Raw genomic sequence first — 17,528 nt, 5'->3', positions numbered from 1 at the left:
GAATGGAAACTAGAATTGCAGTATTTAGTATTGACTTTGGGGGCCTATTGCGCTTCTTTCGGTTCATTTTTTTTTTTTTTTACTTACTGTAGGTAGGATTGTTGAAAGTTAAATAAATGTGATCATGAATTTAGACTGCCCATTCAAGCAGCCTCATTTGTATTAGTTGTCAAAAATATGCCCTCCCGCCCACCCCACACCCTAAAAAAATATTCCTCTTGATTAGTCAACCTCTAAATGTAGCAAGGGTCCTTTAACACAATAAAGCCATGGCCCATCACACTCAAGAACTCAAGTCGTAGTTTTTAAAAAAGGTTATTTGAAGTTGAACCCTTTCAGGGACAGCGGTTACTACAGTGGACAGCTTATCAGGTTATCAGGTTACTGGTTTTCATTATTGGTGCAGGAAAGGGTTAAATCTTTTTTTTTATGAAGTAGAATTTCTTTGGCAATTCATTGGCAAGCCAGAGGGCTGATTCCAACCCATGTGTACTCCAGGATATCGAGATTAAACATTTTACTTATTAATGAGATGCTGTTAATGTTCAGTAAGAGTGGAAGAAGTCGTTTACTAGCTTGAATCTTGTGTTGTCGGACTGCACACACAACAATAATACAACTTTTTTTTTAACCCATACGGTCCTTATCCTTTTTTTTTTCTTTCTTTTTTACATTGGAAAAAATATTGACCCCATTTCATGACAAAACTATGATGCTGGTCATAACACAACAATTATTGCAGGGCGTTGCACTAATGTAGTCACTTAGCTGACCTATAGGGTCCATGCTATATTATACTGTAGTGGAAGAACAAAGCGATAACATTAGTCTGATGGTTACACTTGAGCGCAGCGAGACTGCACTGATGACGGCTGCAGTGACAGCCTTTTATCAGTCTGTTTTTTCCCTTTTTTAAATTTTTTTATTTTTTATTTTTTTATGAGGACTCTGACAAGTGCTCACTCATTTTCTGTTTCGGCCATAGTGGCTTTGGAGAAGACAGGCATTGAGCTCCAATTGAAGGGTACCTGATCTGAAAACAGTGTTCCATCTGCACTGGACAGAAAAATCTGAGCTCTTTAGCTTTGTGATACTGTAGAGGGTTAAATTAATTTTCCCTATTCCAATTAATAGCATCCACTCAGATAAACAGCAGCCATTTTGTACAATATCAAAAATAATCACCGCAATATTATGTTACGCAACACCTAAAAATATTCCGGCCATGGCAAAATGGAAATTGCATGAAAAAGGACAGAAAAACGTGTTTAAAAAAAAGAACAAGACACCAAGATTCTTTGAAATTGCTTGATAAGGACAAGGGTCAAGACATGTTTTTAACCCTTCCAGGGATAGCGGTGACTACGGTGGTCAGCTTGTTGTCAGGTTACAGGTTATCATTTTTGGTTCATGAAAGGGTTAAAATTTCAAAACAACAATAAAAATGGCACTGACTATCTTAGAAAAACACGATTTTCACTCACAATATGTTGTGGCTTCATGTTGTACAAGTAGTGATCCGTAATTGGTTTTACACAAGGGGTGGATTCATGAAGGTTGTCAGAATGTTCCACACATTTGTTGTTCTAATGCTCTTTGACAAAACACTCATTTATATTCAATTTGTGTAAAGATGTAGGAGTGTACAGCTCATGTGGAGGTGCTGTATTTGATTTGAGCAGTTTGCATATATTGACACCCATTGAATATTGCTGTTCTACAAATATTTTAGAAAACCAGAATCGATCATGGCATTGTCTTGAATAATGTCTTTGAAGCGCTTTGGTGAAAGCTTTTTTTGAGATGCTGGGACCTCGCTTTGAATGCAACCATCCCACATGCTTTTCGCTCCCATCAGTTTATTGAACACGTGTTTTATAGGAATTCGAAAGCGTGTCTGGAAACAAAGTCACCACTGAGACAAATCAGCCTGTTTCAGTTGTGAATAACGAAAGTGGACCAAGAAGCATGGTTAAAGAATAAAAAATGCTTTCTTAATCCAAGCATATTTCTATTTATTGTATAACATGTACGGCAGTTGTTGCTTCATGAGGGCTAGCATGGTTTAAATAAACTGTTCTGCACAAGGTGACACGACTTCAATTATGAAGTATCTGGTGTGTGCTTACTTGTGTTGGCTTCAAATAAAGTATCAAATATTTTCTCCAAATAACAGTCTGAATTCTTTCATGCGGGACAATGTTGGTGGGATGTAAAATTTGCTCTGCTGCCGTCTCAATGTCTCTGGTCATAAGGCAACAGTTCTGTTGTTGGGCTCATGGAGAAAAAGTGCATGAATCCAAGAAGATTCCATGAATAATACATTTGAAGCTTGGGATTCCCCAGGCATTAACTGTCAGACTTCTCAGATAACTCAATCTGATAAATAAGAAACATGTCAACAAGTTTCGGCCTGCAGGCAGCAGGGATCTTGAATAGGCTGGCCTTTTAGATAGGTTGGCTAATGTGTGTGACAGCTGTGTGAACCACTAGTGCACAAAGCTATTAAAGCGTACTATATCCATAGATATGGAAAAACAAATAATTAGCCTTTTCAGTATCCTCCCCATTCATCCAATTACGGTTAAATTAATATTCTAATAATGTACTTTATACCTGTGGGTATTAGAATGTTAATTGAATACCATGGCAGTTGAAAATATTTGAGAAAAGCATACCTAAATGTGAAATGACAAGGACAAATCTGAATTGAGAAAATGATCATCCATAAGGTGTGCCCTGTGACTGCCTGGCGACCAGTTCAAGGTTATTCCGCCTTTCGCCCCAAAGTCAGCTGGGATAGACTCCAGCAATTCCTGCGACTCTCTTCAGGATAAGTGGTGTTGAAAATGGATGGATGGATGGATCGTCCATATGTGTTACTGGGAACAGAGGATCAACGTCGACATGCCCACAAGGGATAAAATATCTTGAACCACACGCAGAAACACATTATGGGTTAAAGAAGAAAAAGAGGAGCATCCCTGTAATTGGCCCAAGAGGAGAAATGTCATTTACCCTCTCCTAACACATGCACTACACCATATTTTACTGCATTTATGATAAAGGTTTTTTAGAGCATTTCTATTATCAACCCAGCCGCTGGGGAGCAGTGCCCTCCCCTGGGGGTACACTGTTCCCCGGTGCCGGTCCCGAGCCCGGAGAAATGGGGAGGGTTGCGTCAGGAAGGGCATCCGGCGTAAAACTTTTCCCAAGACGGACATGCGAGTTGATAGGGCGGTTTGCAGGGACGGATGGGAATTAATGACTCGCTGTGGCGGCCCCTGAAAAGGGACGTGCCGAAAGGAGAAGAAGAAGAAGAGCATTTCTATTATCAATTTATCCAAATCATGTTCTTATGCTGCACATTCTTTCAGTAACCACTTTGCTTCTTTTTTTTTTACTGTACATTTAATGTCTTAAATTTCAGTTTTTTTTCTTTAATTGTCCTAAATACTTTCCCCTTTAATTGTTGCACCTTGCCTTTAAACATTATCTTTTAAGCACATTGCACCTTGTGGATTAAATGCACTGTATAAATAAAGTTGACTTGCCATGCATTCACATACATACATGTATATAGAAATAAACCCATTAAATAGCACGAAAGAGGACAGCTGAAAGATGACCTTCATGAAAACTTGAAGAGCAATACCATTCATCCATCCATTTTCCAATCCGTTTTAATCTCACAAGGGTCGCGGGGGGACACCTTGAACCTGTTGGCAGCCAATCGCAGGGCACACAGAGACGAACAACCATCTGCGCTCACACTCACGCCTATGACAAATGTGGAGTGTTCCATTACTGTAACTCGCCATGCATGTTTTTGGAATGTGGGAGGAAACTGGAGTACCCAGAGAAAACCCACGCAGGCATGGGGAGAACATGCAAACCCCACACAGGAATATGGCAAGCCATTTGAGCATTTATTCCAAATCCCTGATGTCAGACATGAGTGTGTGACACTAGTGCGATCTCTTTCAGCACTAGTTCGACACTCAGCCACACTAGTGACGCACTTTGTCGAACTAGTTGCACGGAAATCCTCAATAACTCAAATGGCTTGCCATACAGAAAAGCCGGAGCCGAAATCGAACACTGCACCTCTGCAATGTGACGCAGACGTGCTAACCACAGCCGTCGGGCGTGCTAACCAGTCTTGCACCGTGCTATTGCGATTAGTTTACTACAAAGCTGATGGCTTCATCCTGCAATGTGTGTGTTAAGCCTATCAATAAAAGCATGTCAGTTAAAACGAGAGTGTATGTCATTCCCACATCCATTACATCTCTGCCATCTGTCACATTAGTTAAATATGGGGAAAACGTGTAAATACTAAAGGACCTGGAAGAAGTGCTACCTTAGCGATGACAAAACGCGGTCCTACAGCTCCCCCTGCTGATGTTAATGTGGAAACCTCAGGTCTGCTGTCCTGATTCAAAGCTATCTAGGCTGGTGAAAGAGCAAAAAAAGATGTGCTTGGAGAAAGAATTTCCCCAAATGTGTGATGACATTATTAGTACAGTCGGAATTTGTCAGTGTCCTTAGCTGGAACATTAGCATGGTCACAATTGTTACGTTTCTGTAAACAGAAGCTTACAAAGGCCCAAGTAATGAGTAGCTTTACATTACTGGATTCCTCGGCCAGAGTCGGACTCATATTAAACCCTGGAGTTTCATGGCACAGACCGGGCCCCCCTCATATTTAAATATGTGCTGTTCATATATTTCAGTTTTTTATAATACATTTCTAGGCGGCCCGGTGGTCCAGTGGTTAGCGCGTCAAACTCACACTGCAGAGGTAATCTGCATCTTAAATCTCCTCACAATTAAAATAATCTTCTCTTGGTTTAATATTTTTGTTTTAATCAGAAGACAGCTAGGATAGGCTCCAGCACGCATGAGGATAAGCAGATCATGTGTTGGATGAATGTTTTATTTAGTTACTTTTATTTTCTTTAAGTGCTTTTTACTTTTACCTGAGTGATACTATTCTAAAGAGACAGTACACTTATTTGAGTACCAGTTTTGGCTACTCTGCCCATCTTATGTTAAAAGCAGGGAAAAACGTTTGCCTGTTAGTTGGAAATTTTATCAACAAAATAATGTAGACACGAAACTGAGTCGTTTAATCTCTACAAATATCGCGAGACGGGACGTTACGATTAGTGGAGAGATGGAAAAACCTAAAAGTCGCAATTGCACTTGATCGGAAATTGTAGAAATATCAATTTTATTTTGAGAAAAACTATCTTGGCAACCCAGAGACACCAATCAGACAAGAGAGGGCAGCAGAGGAAAAGTACAGTAGTAGTGATATTTGTTTAAATATTAATTGGGCACTGCATTGCATTTTAATATGTAGGGTGACTATCTTTTCCATTTTAAAAGGTAATAGAAATTAATAGCAATATTCAAGTTATTTTCTCTTCAACATGTTTTGCATCCCACCTGCCTAAATGGCAGCAATAATAATAATAATAATAATAACAATGCCGTAGGATGCACACAGTCGCTGATGCAATCTGTTGGCCTTTTTCAATAAACGAAACGGTAACAAAACCCATCCACACTCGAGCTGCTGATGGCCACAATTCACGCCCAAACACTCACCTTTCACTGACGTCACCCCCTACTCGAGTGGTCCCGCCCCCTCACATAACAAATAACAATAAACCGATACTACAATAATAATGATGATGATCATGGTGATAATGATGATGATGAAGAAAAATTAAAAAAAAAAAAAAAAAAAAAAAACAAACAAAAACATCAACTTGGGATGAAACTACTAAATTTGAACAAGGCCCTACGTCACTAACGCCTCAACGTGCCGGTGTGTGCAGTCTGCCAGTTTAGTGAGACCTTGTTCCAGTCCACACTTTCGAAGAAGCGTCTTCCTTGGACTACCGTGGAGGGTCGATGTTGTGTGTAAGACGAACTTCGCTGTCGCAATCGTCGTCTTTTTTTTTGTGCTAAATACGAATAAATGCGATTTGCGAGCTAATATCAGCGTGAAGCTGAAGTCGCCGCCGGCGGAGAGCATAAAAATGCGCGCAATGGAAGTAGATTTGAAATTCAAGATAATTCCCGATTGACTGCAACGTCAGTTACTCATGCATCAAAAGTGACTGAAACGCGGTCGGTTTATCGCGAACTAACTTTGTTAGTGGAATAATTACTGAAATTTGTTCCCTCACCGTGTGTGTTTTTCTGGTAATGAGTACTTATTTTTTAAATCATATTTTGGGACTTTTGGGATTCTGACATAAAATAAATTAGAGGTTCAATGGTTACGTTTGAAAAGCTTAAGGCCTATAAGACGTGGGTGCAAAATTCAATGCATGTACTGTATTACATTTTGGTGACCAGGATTGAGAAGTGTTAGCTGTGAAATAGTTGGGATTTATATAGGTAGTAGATAAAAAAAAAAGTGTCCCAAATGATGCAGTTTTACGCGATCATGAAATTTGTCACCTGATTGTGCTCTAGCCTACCTAAAACTGTTTCCAAACATTTATTTGAGCCAAGCACAAATTTTACCTACGAAAAACTACACAGCACCAAGCACAGTTACAAAAATTCTGCAAACTAAAGTAATGATGACATCACACATTTACATACTGGGTGTGAAGTATTTCTGTTGCATGAATGACAACAGGTGCATACACGTTTATCGTACCTTCTGCTATCCACACGTCGCTGGCATAGATAGGATCCTGATGTCTGACAGCACACTTAAGGCCTTGTTAGACATTACTTTTTTTTTTTCCGTCAAGTTCATCAGTGACGAGAGTCACTAGACCCTCCCCAATCATTGCATGCTTCCATCAAGATTCAGTCCACCGATGCAGGTCTGTCGGGGAGGTGGGAAAAGCAGCTGTCAAAGTCATGTCGACAGAGGCATTATGTGCATTTGCGTGTGTTTTCTGCTCAGAAAAAGCAACAAAAAAAAGGGGGGGGGGGACTATGGACCCATTCCTGATTGGTGGGGAGAAAAAAAATTACTTGAAAAACTAATGACGTGACAAGTCAAAATCAGGCCACATTCATGTAGTCTGACGTTGGCATTATGTGTCACGCCACATAAGTTAGGAATTATTGTCATATGTCCTGTATTTATATGGCTTTGAGGTTGGTTGATTGTACATGTGGAAGTGAGGAATGAGTAAACATACTTTATTCTCTCTTAACAGGTTTGGATTAAAACATGCTGCCCAAGCGCTCCACTTTCGACCATCTTAAAGATAAAAACATGCCATCCAAGAGCTCCACTTTCAGACACCTTAAACCTTTGTCAGCATATGGAAGGGCGGCATTTGCTGAGAGGGATCGGAACAAGTTTCCGGAACCAATTACTAATTTTAAAAGTGATTTGTTCAACAACAGAGCGACCAAGCGGAAACTGGATGATTCCATTCAGGATAGCTACTTTGAGACTCCAGCAAAGAAACCAGAAATCAGTTGCAATGTGTCAAGGCCAGATGAAGACCGTTTCATATCCCACGACAGTCCTCTCATGGGACAAACCCCCCATCTTGGCCAATCTCAGGCCTCACCGTTTGCTAAAACGCGGCCCATCAAATTGACAACCAGTGAATCTGTGAGTTTGGAACATGTGGCATGTAAGTCCAGGTGGGAACCATGCAGTCTGGCAGGGACTGATCCATGTTTGAGCAAATATGAGGTTGTACCTCATCACCCCGTCTTTGAGTCCGAAGTTAACAAGCTCCTGTGCCTCAATCTCCCTGAGCCCTGTAAAAGCGATAAAACAGATGAAGATGTTGATAAGGGTTATTTGTCCATGTGCCTCACTCCGTCACTCCAGTCCCCGCTAGGCTGTAGTCCAATTCTACAGGCGGCTGAGGACAAGAGCCGTCCCCCATCCAAACTTTCTCACTCACTGAAAGGTGCAGAACCTGACCTAGGTGGACTGTCATTGGACTCCGCTGTAGAATCTTTTGGCGGCGATGTGGAGGAGGTGTGGGATATTGGTCCCCCCGTTTTAGAATCATCTGTGTGCGGAAAGGAGGAGCGCAGTCTTTGGAACCCACAAAATCCTGACAAGGAGGAGTTGTACACATCAAGACCCAGTACCAGTCCAGTCTCCATCCTTCCTGGGAGGTTAGTACTCAAGCACCTTCCACACTAGCACATTACTTTGGAGAGTAATGCAATATTGCAGGGGGGTGGGGAGGTTGTTTTTTTTCTTAGTCTTGAAGTTTAAAATCATCGCAGATGAGAAGCTCTCATAACTACCTGAGGAAACCAACTTAATTTAATTTTCACTTGTTGCAGATGTCATGACCAGGAGTCCCAATACTTTTTTTGGCACTGTTTTCCAGGCGGGTGGCACTCAACACTGAAGCAGATTGGGAACGAGAGAAACAAATGTATGTCCAGCTGGTTCACAAACATCTTAGTGAGGCTTCAGATGCTGCTCAAGGTAACGTCGGGGCCTCATTTGAGCCACCACACAGGGGGCACCTCAGTCACAACTCCAACACTGTTACTTTTCAAAGTTTTGACAATGCTGATGTCTTTTCTAAAGAAGCCGTTCGTGAAATGGAAGGTCTTTTGACACAAGTGGTGTACGATTCCTCCGGAAGACAGTGGCAACATCTCTCTGACCTCACGCGCAGGTATACCTTCTCTGGTGCATTTTACTCCCAGGACGCAAGGAATTTTACATGAAAATTGCACTTCCCTTCAGGAACTACAGGGCACACTACGTACCGAAAATATCCCTCGTTGAATGGCAAGCCAAGAGCTTGGGAACGCACAAGCGTTTTGAAAAGGTGCAGAAAATCTTTGAAAGAAGTTCCATTTCCTAACTTTTTTTTTAAACAATTGTTGTGATGTAACTTTTTTTTTTAACAATTGTTGTGATGGTCGCACTTATGTTTGCACTTTTTAGAAATAAGTTTGCAGTGTTTCAAAACTAAATGCATGTTGTGTTTAAGGATTACAAATTAGAATGCTGGAATTAGAAATTTTAATGCTTTAGCATATGTGGACGAAAAAGCACATCTGTTGAGTTCCTGTAGAAATTATACAGTTCAATAACCAACATTGCTTTTTGAGCATCTTAGTATTTGTGATTTTACTAGAGTTCATGTTTTGTTACATAAATCTTGAAAGTTAACGCATGTTTTTGTACTTGCTGTGAGGAATTTTCTCCTGTTCAGATGTCCAATCCTTTGCGTGTATATGTGTATATGCATCATCGGATTAAATGCTGTGTAAATCAAATGATAGTTGTGTTTGCCTCAGTTATTTCATGATAGAAGATTCTTTTGTAGTTTTTTTTTTTAACTATTACTCAACTCAACTATATTTATAGAGCACTTTCAGACAGCCATCGCTGCATACAAAGTGCTGTACACGGAGCGACTACCATATACCAGAGTAAAGCAACAAATCGGTAACAAAGATGGTAGAAAGCACCAAACAGCAAAACCAAGAACAAATCTGAGTCAAATGCCAAAGAATACAAGTGAGTTTTGAGGCGGGTTTTAAAGATGGGCAGCGAGGAGGCTTGCCGAATGTTCAGTGGGAGGTCATTCCAGAGAGAGGGACCAGCTGAATAATGGTAAATTAAAATTTGACCTTATAAATATAAATTTTCAAAACCAAAATGGTACACTTATTGACAATGTTCTGGTTCTTGGTATAGCTGAGATCTGTAATTGACTACACAATGCAATTAAGTATAGCGAATTGCTAGCTGAAACATGTAACTCAATGTGTAACAGTTGACCACTTTGGCAGATTCTGAAACCTGAGCATTCAGCATCAAAATAAGGTTAAAAAATCAAAATGACTTTACAAACAAAATGTAGGGACAACTGTACATAAGCAAACAAACTGTCTTGAAATTTAATGTAAATTTGTTAAGTTAAATTCATTCAGCAAACAACAAGGTACAAAAATAACACTGAAGAGTGAATCCGAAAAATAAATCATTGCACCAACAGTTGGTGAATACACTGGCGTCCAATCCTTTTTGGAATGGTTCTCTGAGTGAATGTGGCTTCTGAAGTTTGCAAACCGAAAAACAAAGTAATAAAGCCATCTTGAATCTACAGGTATGTAAATGTTGTTGTTCCACCAACATGTCTGTGTGGGTACACTTGTTACGGTCAATTTTAGCAGCTTTCTTAACGCTTTGTGTTTAATGCAGGTAAGAAAGGGTACTCCGCTGTATTCAAGGTATCAAGGCATGGGTAACAAATAATTTGGACATGAAATTCCCTTACATGAAAGATGTCATTTTAAACATGGAAACATGCACTGTGCCAAAAATAGATTTTGCATTTGGAAAAAAATAGGATTGTCATTTGCTTATATCTCTTAGCATATATATATATATATATATTTTTTTTTTTTTTTACAAAGACGTTCATACTTTTCCTTAAAGCGTATATTGCCCAACAAGAAGCAAAAGCCTTGGTATAAAGTGTTCACGTACACAGACTCTTAAACATGTTTGCAAAAAAATATATATATATACCACAAACACAATACATACAGTGAATGGATAAGGAGAAGTAACAAGAAATAATACACTGAGTGTAACAAACAGGCTGCACATTGTAGAAAAGAAACTCGTTTTATCATTTCATATTGCTTTGGCCTGTTGAGTGCAAAGCCTGCTCGTGTCACCCTTCTCGAGTTGAGTCGATGCAGAAGCGCCCAAGAGCCGCCCCAGTCTGAACCACCAGGGGACATCAACGGGCTGCGGAGAACCCACTTGACTGTCTCGTCTTTTCCCTGCCGGTCTCTTTGGGCGGAGGCTTTCAATTAGAACCCCGGAGAGTCTTTTTGTGCTGGAAAGTCTGTGTCTTCCTGGTCCCATTTGCCTGGCGACAGGCAGTCATCAGTGGTGAAATCCTGAGGGTTTACCCCAATGTCCAGGACCTGGGGGTTAGTGCGAGACTCAGCGAGTCTGAGAGGGGACACAGCAAGAGACATTTGAAAGGACGGGATTAGAAACGTACACGGCAGACTGAGAAAGCTTGGGAACAGCAACATACTGTACGGATACTGGATAAAGATGAGCTGTCGGCGCATGTAAAAAAGATGAGTCGTGTGGCTACAAAATGTCTTTGCATGAAAGGCACATGTCCACACTTTGACAATAAGTTAATGGCAAGAGTGAGATTCCTAAGCAGGCAGGTGAGAAACGTGTGACGACGTGTGGACTATATTCTTTGTCTAACTGCATGAGTCATACAAGAGATCTGAGCGGTGCTAATGGTTGATGGCATGTTGGAATGAATTCGACTACATGTGGCTATCCAGACAGATGAAGAGGGACAATGAGGTGGATTTCACGAGAGCCGATGAATGACATCGTTTTACCTGAGCAGGATTCAAAGCTATCCAGACTTCGGCTGGAAAGGGGGGCAAACATCACAAGTCAGCTAACATTGCAAATGTGTTGCAAATACAACAGATCAAGTTGATCCCACGTTGGATGGAGAGGGGGACAAACCCAACCCAAAACATTTGTGTTTGTGCTGTTAATATACGTTTGTGTTCGTGCACACTGCTGCTTGAGCATCCTATCAGTCTCACTTTCACAAAAAGGGTTTTAAAAAATAAAATAAAAAAAGCAGGTCACTTTTAACCTACGACGACCAGTGACCTGCATCACCGAAAGTTGTTCATGGTCAGCAGTCTGCAATTGCAGCTTGCAATCAGAGCTGTTGCGCCCTATCTTTTATTGTTATTATTATTCTCATTCAGAGTTTGTTTCATGTATACCGGTAATTCAATTTATTTTTCTATTTCGTTCATCTCAGGGGCTGTTATGACTGTTGCTCATCATGGCATGCGTGTGTGTGTGCGTGTGTGGTAAAACAGGTCGATCGCGGGTGGTTGATTTGATCGAAAAGTAGATCTTGGGCACCTCTGCTGTAGATCAATTTGAACAAACTGCGTCATTGGCTACTTTCAATGTTCGATTGCTTGCTCACGCAAAGATCAAATCAGCAAGGCATGTAAGCTTGTTCGAGTTCTGACAGAGCACACGGATGAGCAAGAGGTGACAAAACTGATCTGCTCTGCGATTGGCTGGCAACCAGTTCAGGGCCTACTGCCCAAAGACAGCTGGGATAGGCTCCAACATGCTCGTGACCCTTGTGAGGATAAGCGGATTAGAAAATGGATGGATAGAAAACTGATCTGTGATTTTTCCCATTACACCAGAAAGAGACTGGTTTGGGTAAAAAAAAAAAAAAAAATGAACATATCCAATAGGACAAGTCTTAAGACCAAAATGTCTCGGTTGGACAACTGACAATTGTAACCAAAACAACAGCCCAGAAAAGCAGTAGACTTGGCTAGCGATGACAAATTTCAACAGTGTACAACTTGGCTACTCAGAAATAGGACCATAGGAAGGAAAAAAAAAAAAAAAAGGCTCTGTGAGGATAAGCGGATTAGAAAATGGATGGATAGAAAACTGATCTGTGATTTTTCCCATTACACCGAAAGAGACTGGTTTGGGTACAAAAAAAAAAAAAATGAACATATCCAATAGGACAAGTCTTAAGACCAAAATGTCTCGGTTGGACAACTGACAATTGTAACCAAAACAACAGCCCAGAAAAGCAGTAGACTTGGCTAGCGATGACAAATTTCAACAGTGTACAACTTGGCTACTCAGAAATAGGACCATAGGAAGGAAAAAAAAAAAAAAAAGGCTCGGTTCAATGAGGATGGACTTAGATTGCAGCTCCCTGTGCCCAGGTCCATTTTTTTTAAATTCACTCTAATCCCTAGGCTGCAGTCACACGATGCATTAATGTCACTCAGATGATACGTTTACCTTTTTTTCTGAATAACAGAAGCAAATTTTTAAAAATAAAATTAAAAAGGGGAGGAAAATCCATCCCGTTTATTTAGTGGGTGGAAGGAGGGGAAGGAGGGGGGATCCCACATTAAGGAAAATTTTTGGACATAAAATAATGAAGTCCACAATTATGAGCACCCTAACAATATTTTGTACAACCCTGTTTTTGCCAACAAAACAGCACGTAATCTTCTCCAATAATATTTCACAAGATGAGAGGCTACAGAAAGAGAGCTCCTCAACCATTTCTCTTTGCACACTCTCTGAATCATGCAGTGACCTGAGTCCTCTCCTCTGCACTCTCCTCCTTAAGTGTACTCCGTATCTTTTTAATGGGGTTGAATTCGGAGGACTGAGATGGCTATGAGAGAAGCTTGATTCGGGGTCTGGTGAATCGTGTGAAATTTTCAGTATGAGAGCATGCTTCTGCAATAATTTATTTTAAGGCTTTTAACCAGGGCTGCCCATAATTATGGAGGGCACCGTGAATGCACATACACCTTTATTTGTGTCACAAACATAATTGAAACAACTAACTCTCTAAAATTGTGGACAACAGCGAATATGCGTTGTGGCATCATCGGCGTAAGCAACATGATGGAATCGACCGAACTATTGTTTACAATGCAAGATGTCCTATGTCGCCGTGTTCCCTTTTGAGTTTTTGCCACGTTTAGGGGTTAACGGGGTTAAAGGAATTGTGCTTTTTGAAATATATGTGGGAGAGGAGGGGTGAGGGGGGGGGCTGTGCTCGTGGTCCGTTTGTTTCCCATAAATCTCTTTTCGCAGCATAGTCAATCACTCGGAAGACTCTGACGACTTTGCCATGGAGTGCTGTTTCGAAGCCAAAACAGACAGTAACACAACAAGAGGAGCACCGAGTGTGCTGTGAAAGTGATGAGACGGCCTTTACGCCTGCTGGAGTCGCGAGGGGGCTCGAAGCTGTTTGAGCTGATACCACGAAGATTAATTCTAAAACTTGAAGCATTGATACAGTTGATACTTCAATCATTTGAGGCCCCTTATTAACAGTATCGCACCACAAAAGAAAACAGGTCTGTTATTGATTAGCAGACTCACATAGCTGCAAAATGGCTTTCTGCGTGGCAATAAAAGTTATTACTATAGTTACATAATGACAGGTAGCAGCAAAATCTTTTAGTAGAAGCCTAAATTTATTCGTGGATGAGGGTCACAGGTAAATGTGAATGTGGGACACACTGCAGCTGGAATGTTGTATTTTGCAGAGCTGGTCAAGGACGGCAAATTAAAGACATTCCGGCAAATCAAAAAATTTGCATTAAAATACAAAATATCGTCTGATCCAGCCACCCAGATGTATAAAGTCTAGAACGGACTTTTCTTTCCATAAACTTTTCAAGAGTCTAGTCATGCTCCCAAGTGGGGAAATTGGGTGCAGTTTTCATCATCCCCCAAACTGCAATGGAATAAAATCAAAGGACGTAATGAAATGAAAAGTTGATACAGATTGACCTGCATGCCAGGTGCATAGGGGAAGCAGGAGCAATTTTCTTCTCCAGCCCAACAACAACTTCCAATAAAAACACCTTTTTCGATATGGGCAACATTAACTAGCCAGGCCCTAAAGCAGCCTTCAATTACAGAATAGATCTATCTGTGCTCATGCCAGGAGAATTCTCATTAAAAGGCGAGTGGGAGATTTACGATGTTGGGATGTAATTACATTGTGGAGAGGAAAAAAAAAGTAATCATCTGATAACAGAGCAAAACTAAACAAATAAAAGAAACTGCCCTCAGGCACTTGCTGGCAAAAACTGTAGCACATGCCACCCTTCGTCCATGCACTAATGAGGAATGAATGAGACTTAACGGTGATCTTTAAAAAATAAAATACAAATCTGTGAACAACAGACGCAACATACAACCTGGCAAGGAGACTACTCGACCACTGTGAGAGCGTAGTTACAGGCATGCAGACTAAAATGGTCAATTAATCACAGCTCTGTTCAGATTACTTTGTGGATGGGATATACAGCAGGAGCAATTCCAATCAAACGGAAACAAAACACTTTCCAAAAAAAGTAATCATCTGATAACAGAGCAAAACTAAATAAATAAAAAGAAACTGCCCTCAGGCACTTTCTGGCAAAAACTGTACAAAAAAGTAATCATCTGATAACAGAGCAAAACTAAACAAATAAAAGAAACTGCCCTCAGGCACTTGCTGGCAAAAACTGTAGCACATGCCACCCTTCGTCCATGCACTAATGAGGAATGAATGAGACTTAACGGTGATCTTTAAAAAATAAAATACAAATCTGTGAACAACAGACGCAACATACAACCTGGCAAGGAGACTACTCGACCACTGTGAGAGCGTAGTTACAGGCATGCAGACTAAAATGGTCAATTAATCACAGCTCTGTTCAGATTACTTTGTGGATGGGATATACCAGCTGGAGCAATTCCAATCAAACAGAAACAAAACACTTTCCAGACAAGGTCTGTAAACATGATTTTTTTTTTCGTGCCCTGCTTGGTTCAAGTGACAATTCTAGTTTTTGACCCAAGTAGCACAATTTGCACAGAAGCATCACAGCAGCATAATGAAAGGAAAAAAACTGAACCATATACTGGACGCACTAGCTTCTGTATAAAAATTCAAAAACACCCGCTAAACTACCCGGAGAAAACCCACTTATGCATCGAGAGAACAGAAATACCACACAAAAATGGCAGGACTCAGCTCTGTTCAGATTACTTTGTGGATGGGATATACCAGCTGGAGCAATTCCAATCAAACAGAAACAAAACACTTTCCAGACAAGGTCTGTAAACATGATTTTTTTTTTCGTGCCCTGCTTGGTTCAAGTGACAATTCTAGTTTTTGACCCAAGTAGCACAATTTGAACGATATACTGGACGCACTAGCTTCTGTATAAAAATTGAAAAACACCCGCTTAACTACCCGAAGAAAACCCACTTATGCATCGAGAGAACAGAAATTCCACACAAAAAAGCCAGGACTTAAAACCCACAAACTCAGAACTGTGACGCAGACATGTCAACCACTGTACTGCTCCGACCTGTAAAGTACCGGTCACTAAAAAAAAAAAATATTCAGATAATTATATTAATCGGAATTGGGTATTTTGACAGGCAGTGTAAAGTCAGTTAAATAATTTAAAAATGCAGTTAGAATAACTACCACTAGGTGGGAGAAGAAACAAAATTAAACAATTCAGCTGCAAAACGAGTCACAATTGAGAGTGATATAGTGTCAAGTTTTTAGTTGGTTTGAAATTGGATGAATTAATACTTTCAGGATTTATCTGTGAGAATAACATACTACTAAGATCTAAAATAAGATCTTCTCGCATTCATTGTAATCACACCATCAAAAAGAAGGAATATAGAGTTGCTGAAACAGTCCTAATTTCTCTGTAAACAAAGCACCAAAATGAGCACCACGTATCAGCCACAACATTACATAAACCTACACTGATACAATTCCAAATAAAAAAAGAATCTAACATTCGGCGTTTTTTGTTTTTGTTTTTTGGTAACTATTTTTTACCATTGTAACAGAGTGGACAACAAACACGCTGTAGGTTAGTCGGGGCTGCTTGTAATACTGTATTTTGGGAATGTTATTTTGGCAGGGATAAAAGAATCTTTCCCCAAAGATTAATCTTTGATACAATTCTTATGTTGGTTCTCATTAGAGGATTCAGAAGTACCTATTGTTGTGGCTGGTGAAATTAAATGCAGGTAACTATTCAACCACAAATGCCGACTTAAATTTCAACTTCATTTTCTTTTCGGTTTGGGATATAACTGTCTCAGCAATGCGGCTCGGCCTAAAAACAAATCACTCATCCATCCATCCATCATCTGATCCACTTATCCTCACGAGGGTCACGGAGATAATAGGTTAGTCGGGGCTGCTTGTAATACTGTATTTTGGTAATGTTATTTTGGCAGGGACAAAAGAATCTTTCCCCAAAGATTAACCTCGATACAATTCTTGTGTTGGTTCTCATGAGAGGATTCAGAAGTACCTACTGTTGTAGCTGGTGAAATTAAATGCAGGTAACTATTCAACCACAACTGCCAACTTAAATTTCAACTTCATTTTCTTTTCGGTTTGGGATATAACTCTCTCAGCAATGCGGCTCGGCCTAAAAACAAATCACCCATCAATCCATCCATCATCTGATCCACTTATCCTCACGGAGATATAAATTGTCTTTGATAGCAAGTATGAAACGTGGGACTGAGATGATGGTAAGAGGAGCGAGAATAGCAGCATCTTTTGAGGACAGTGTCTGATCACCTGGAAATCCAGACTCAGTCACTGTACCAGCGGCTGAGTCTGGTGAGTCGTAGCATCAAGCGCATTCCTGAGGCGGGGCAAACTTGAGCAAATAGACAGCGACATTAACCAATCAGCGAAGAGTGGACGAGACATGGGCGAGGGGGAAAGTCTTCTTTTGAAATAAATGCCTTAATGACCATGTGTTTCTGGTTATTTCAAAGTGATTTAATGCTGAATGAGGTATACAAACTATCATCTCTTCCGTGCGTCATTTCGAAAGAGGATGGATTTCTGCCACCCACGGGTGACGTTGAGCACAAAGGACTTGTCACAGCAAGTAAACGAACTTGATTGGACGGTTCGTTA

At 40.4% G+C, this 17,528-nt stretch overlaps 2 protein-coding genes and 1 long non-coding RNA gene across 4 annotated transcripts in view; 2 read left to right on the top strand and 1 right to left on the bottom strand.

Moving 5' to 3' along the window:
* The first annotated feature begins 5,773 nt into the window (after window positions 1–5,773).
* Window positions 5,774–9,255, top strand: kop (askopos). 2 transcript variants are annotated; one of them, XM_019876163.1, is made up of 5 exons: window positions 5,774–5,934; window positions 7,200–8,127; window positions 8,349–8,449; window positions 8,558–8,645; window positions 8,717–9,255. In XM_019876163.1, the coding sequence occupies exons 2-5, from the start codon at window positions 7,214–7,216 to the stop codon at window positions 8,835–8,837; spliced, it is 1,224 nt and encodes a 407-aa protein (XP_019731722.1). In that variant the 5' UTR covers window positions 5,774–5,934; window positions 7,200–7,213; the 3' UTR covers window positions 8,838–9,255. The 2 variants fall into 2 exon arrangements, with proteins under 2 accessions (XP_019731722.1, XP_019731713.1); XM_019876154.1 differs by having other exon boundaries at window positions 5,775–5,934; window positions 8,555–8,645.
* Window positions 9,256–9,858: 603 nt separating this feature from the next.
* The window catches only part of ldlrap1b (low density lipoprotein receptor adaptor protein 1b), a 43,858-nt gene continuing 36,188 nt past the window's right edge, over window positions 9,859–17,528 (bottom strand). The window contains exon 9 of the mRNA XM_019876177.1: window positions 9,859–10,951. Coding sequence (XP_019731736.1) covers window positions 10,807–10,951 — 145 coding nt within the window. The 3' untranslated portion in view covers window positions 9,859–10,806. The remainder of the gene's footprint in view (window positions 10,952–17,528) is intronic.
* LOC109519854 (uncharacterized) lies at window positions 16,314–16,831 on the top strand. The gene is made up of 2 exons (XR_002169044.1): window positions 16,314–16,455; window positions 16,778–16,831. It is a non-coding gene; the product is annotated as an uncharacterized LOC109519854 (long non-coding RNA).

This window comes from Hippocampus comes, unplaced genomic scaffold (genome assembly GCF_001891065.2).
Source record: "Hippocampus comes isolate QL1 unplaced genomic scaffold, H_comes_QL1_v1.1 scaffold107, whole genome shotgun sequence".
In the NCBI taxonomy this organism is placed as follows: Eukaryota; Metazoa; Chordata; class Actinopteri; order Syngnathiformes; family Syngnathidae; genus Hippocampus; species Hippocampus comes.
Note: the sequence above shows the minus strand (reverse complement) of the source record. Positions and strands in the feature narration are given on the sequence as shown.

Bases quoted from the DNA above. Each gene is read 5' to 3' on its own strand.
- kop (XM_019876154.1), top strand. From the start codon at position 7,214: ATGCTGCCCAAGCGCTCCACTTTCGACCATCTTAAAGATAAAAACATG. The intron at 8,450-8,554 runs GTAACGTCGGGG...TCTTTTCTAAAG, and splicing joins GGCTTCAGATGCTGCTCAAG to AAGCCGTTCGTGAAATGGAA. The intron at 8,646-8,716 runs GTATACCTTCTC...ACTTCCCTTCAG, and splicing joins CTCTCTGACCTCACGCGCAG to GAACTACAGGGCACACTACG.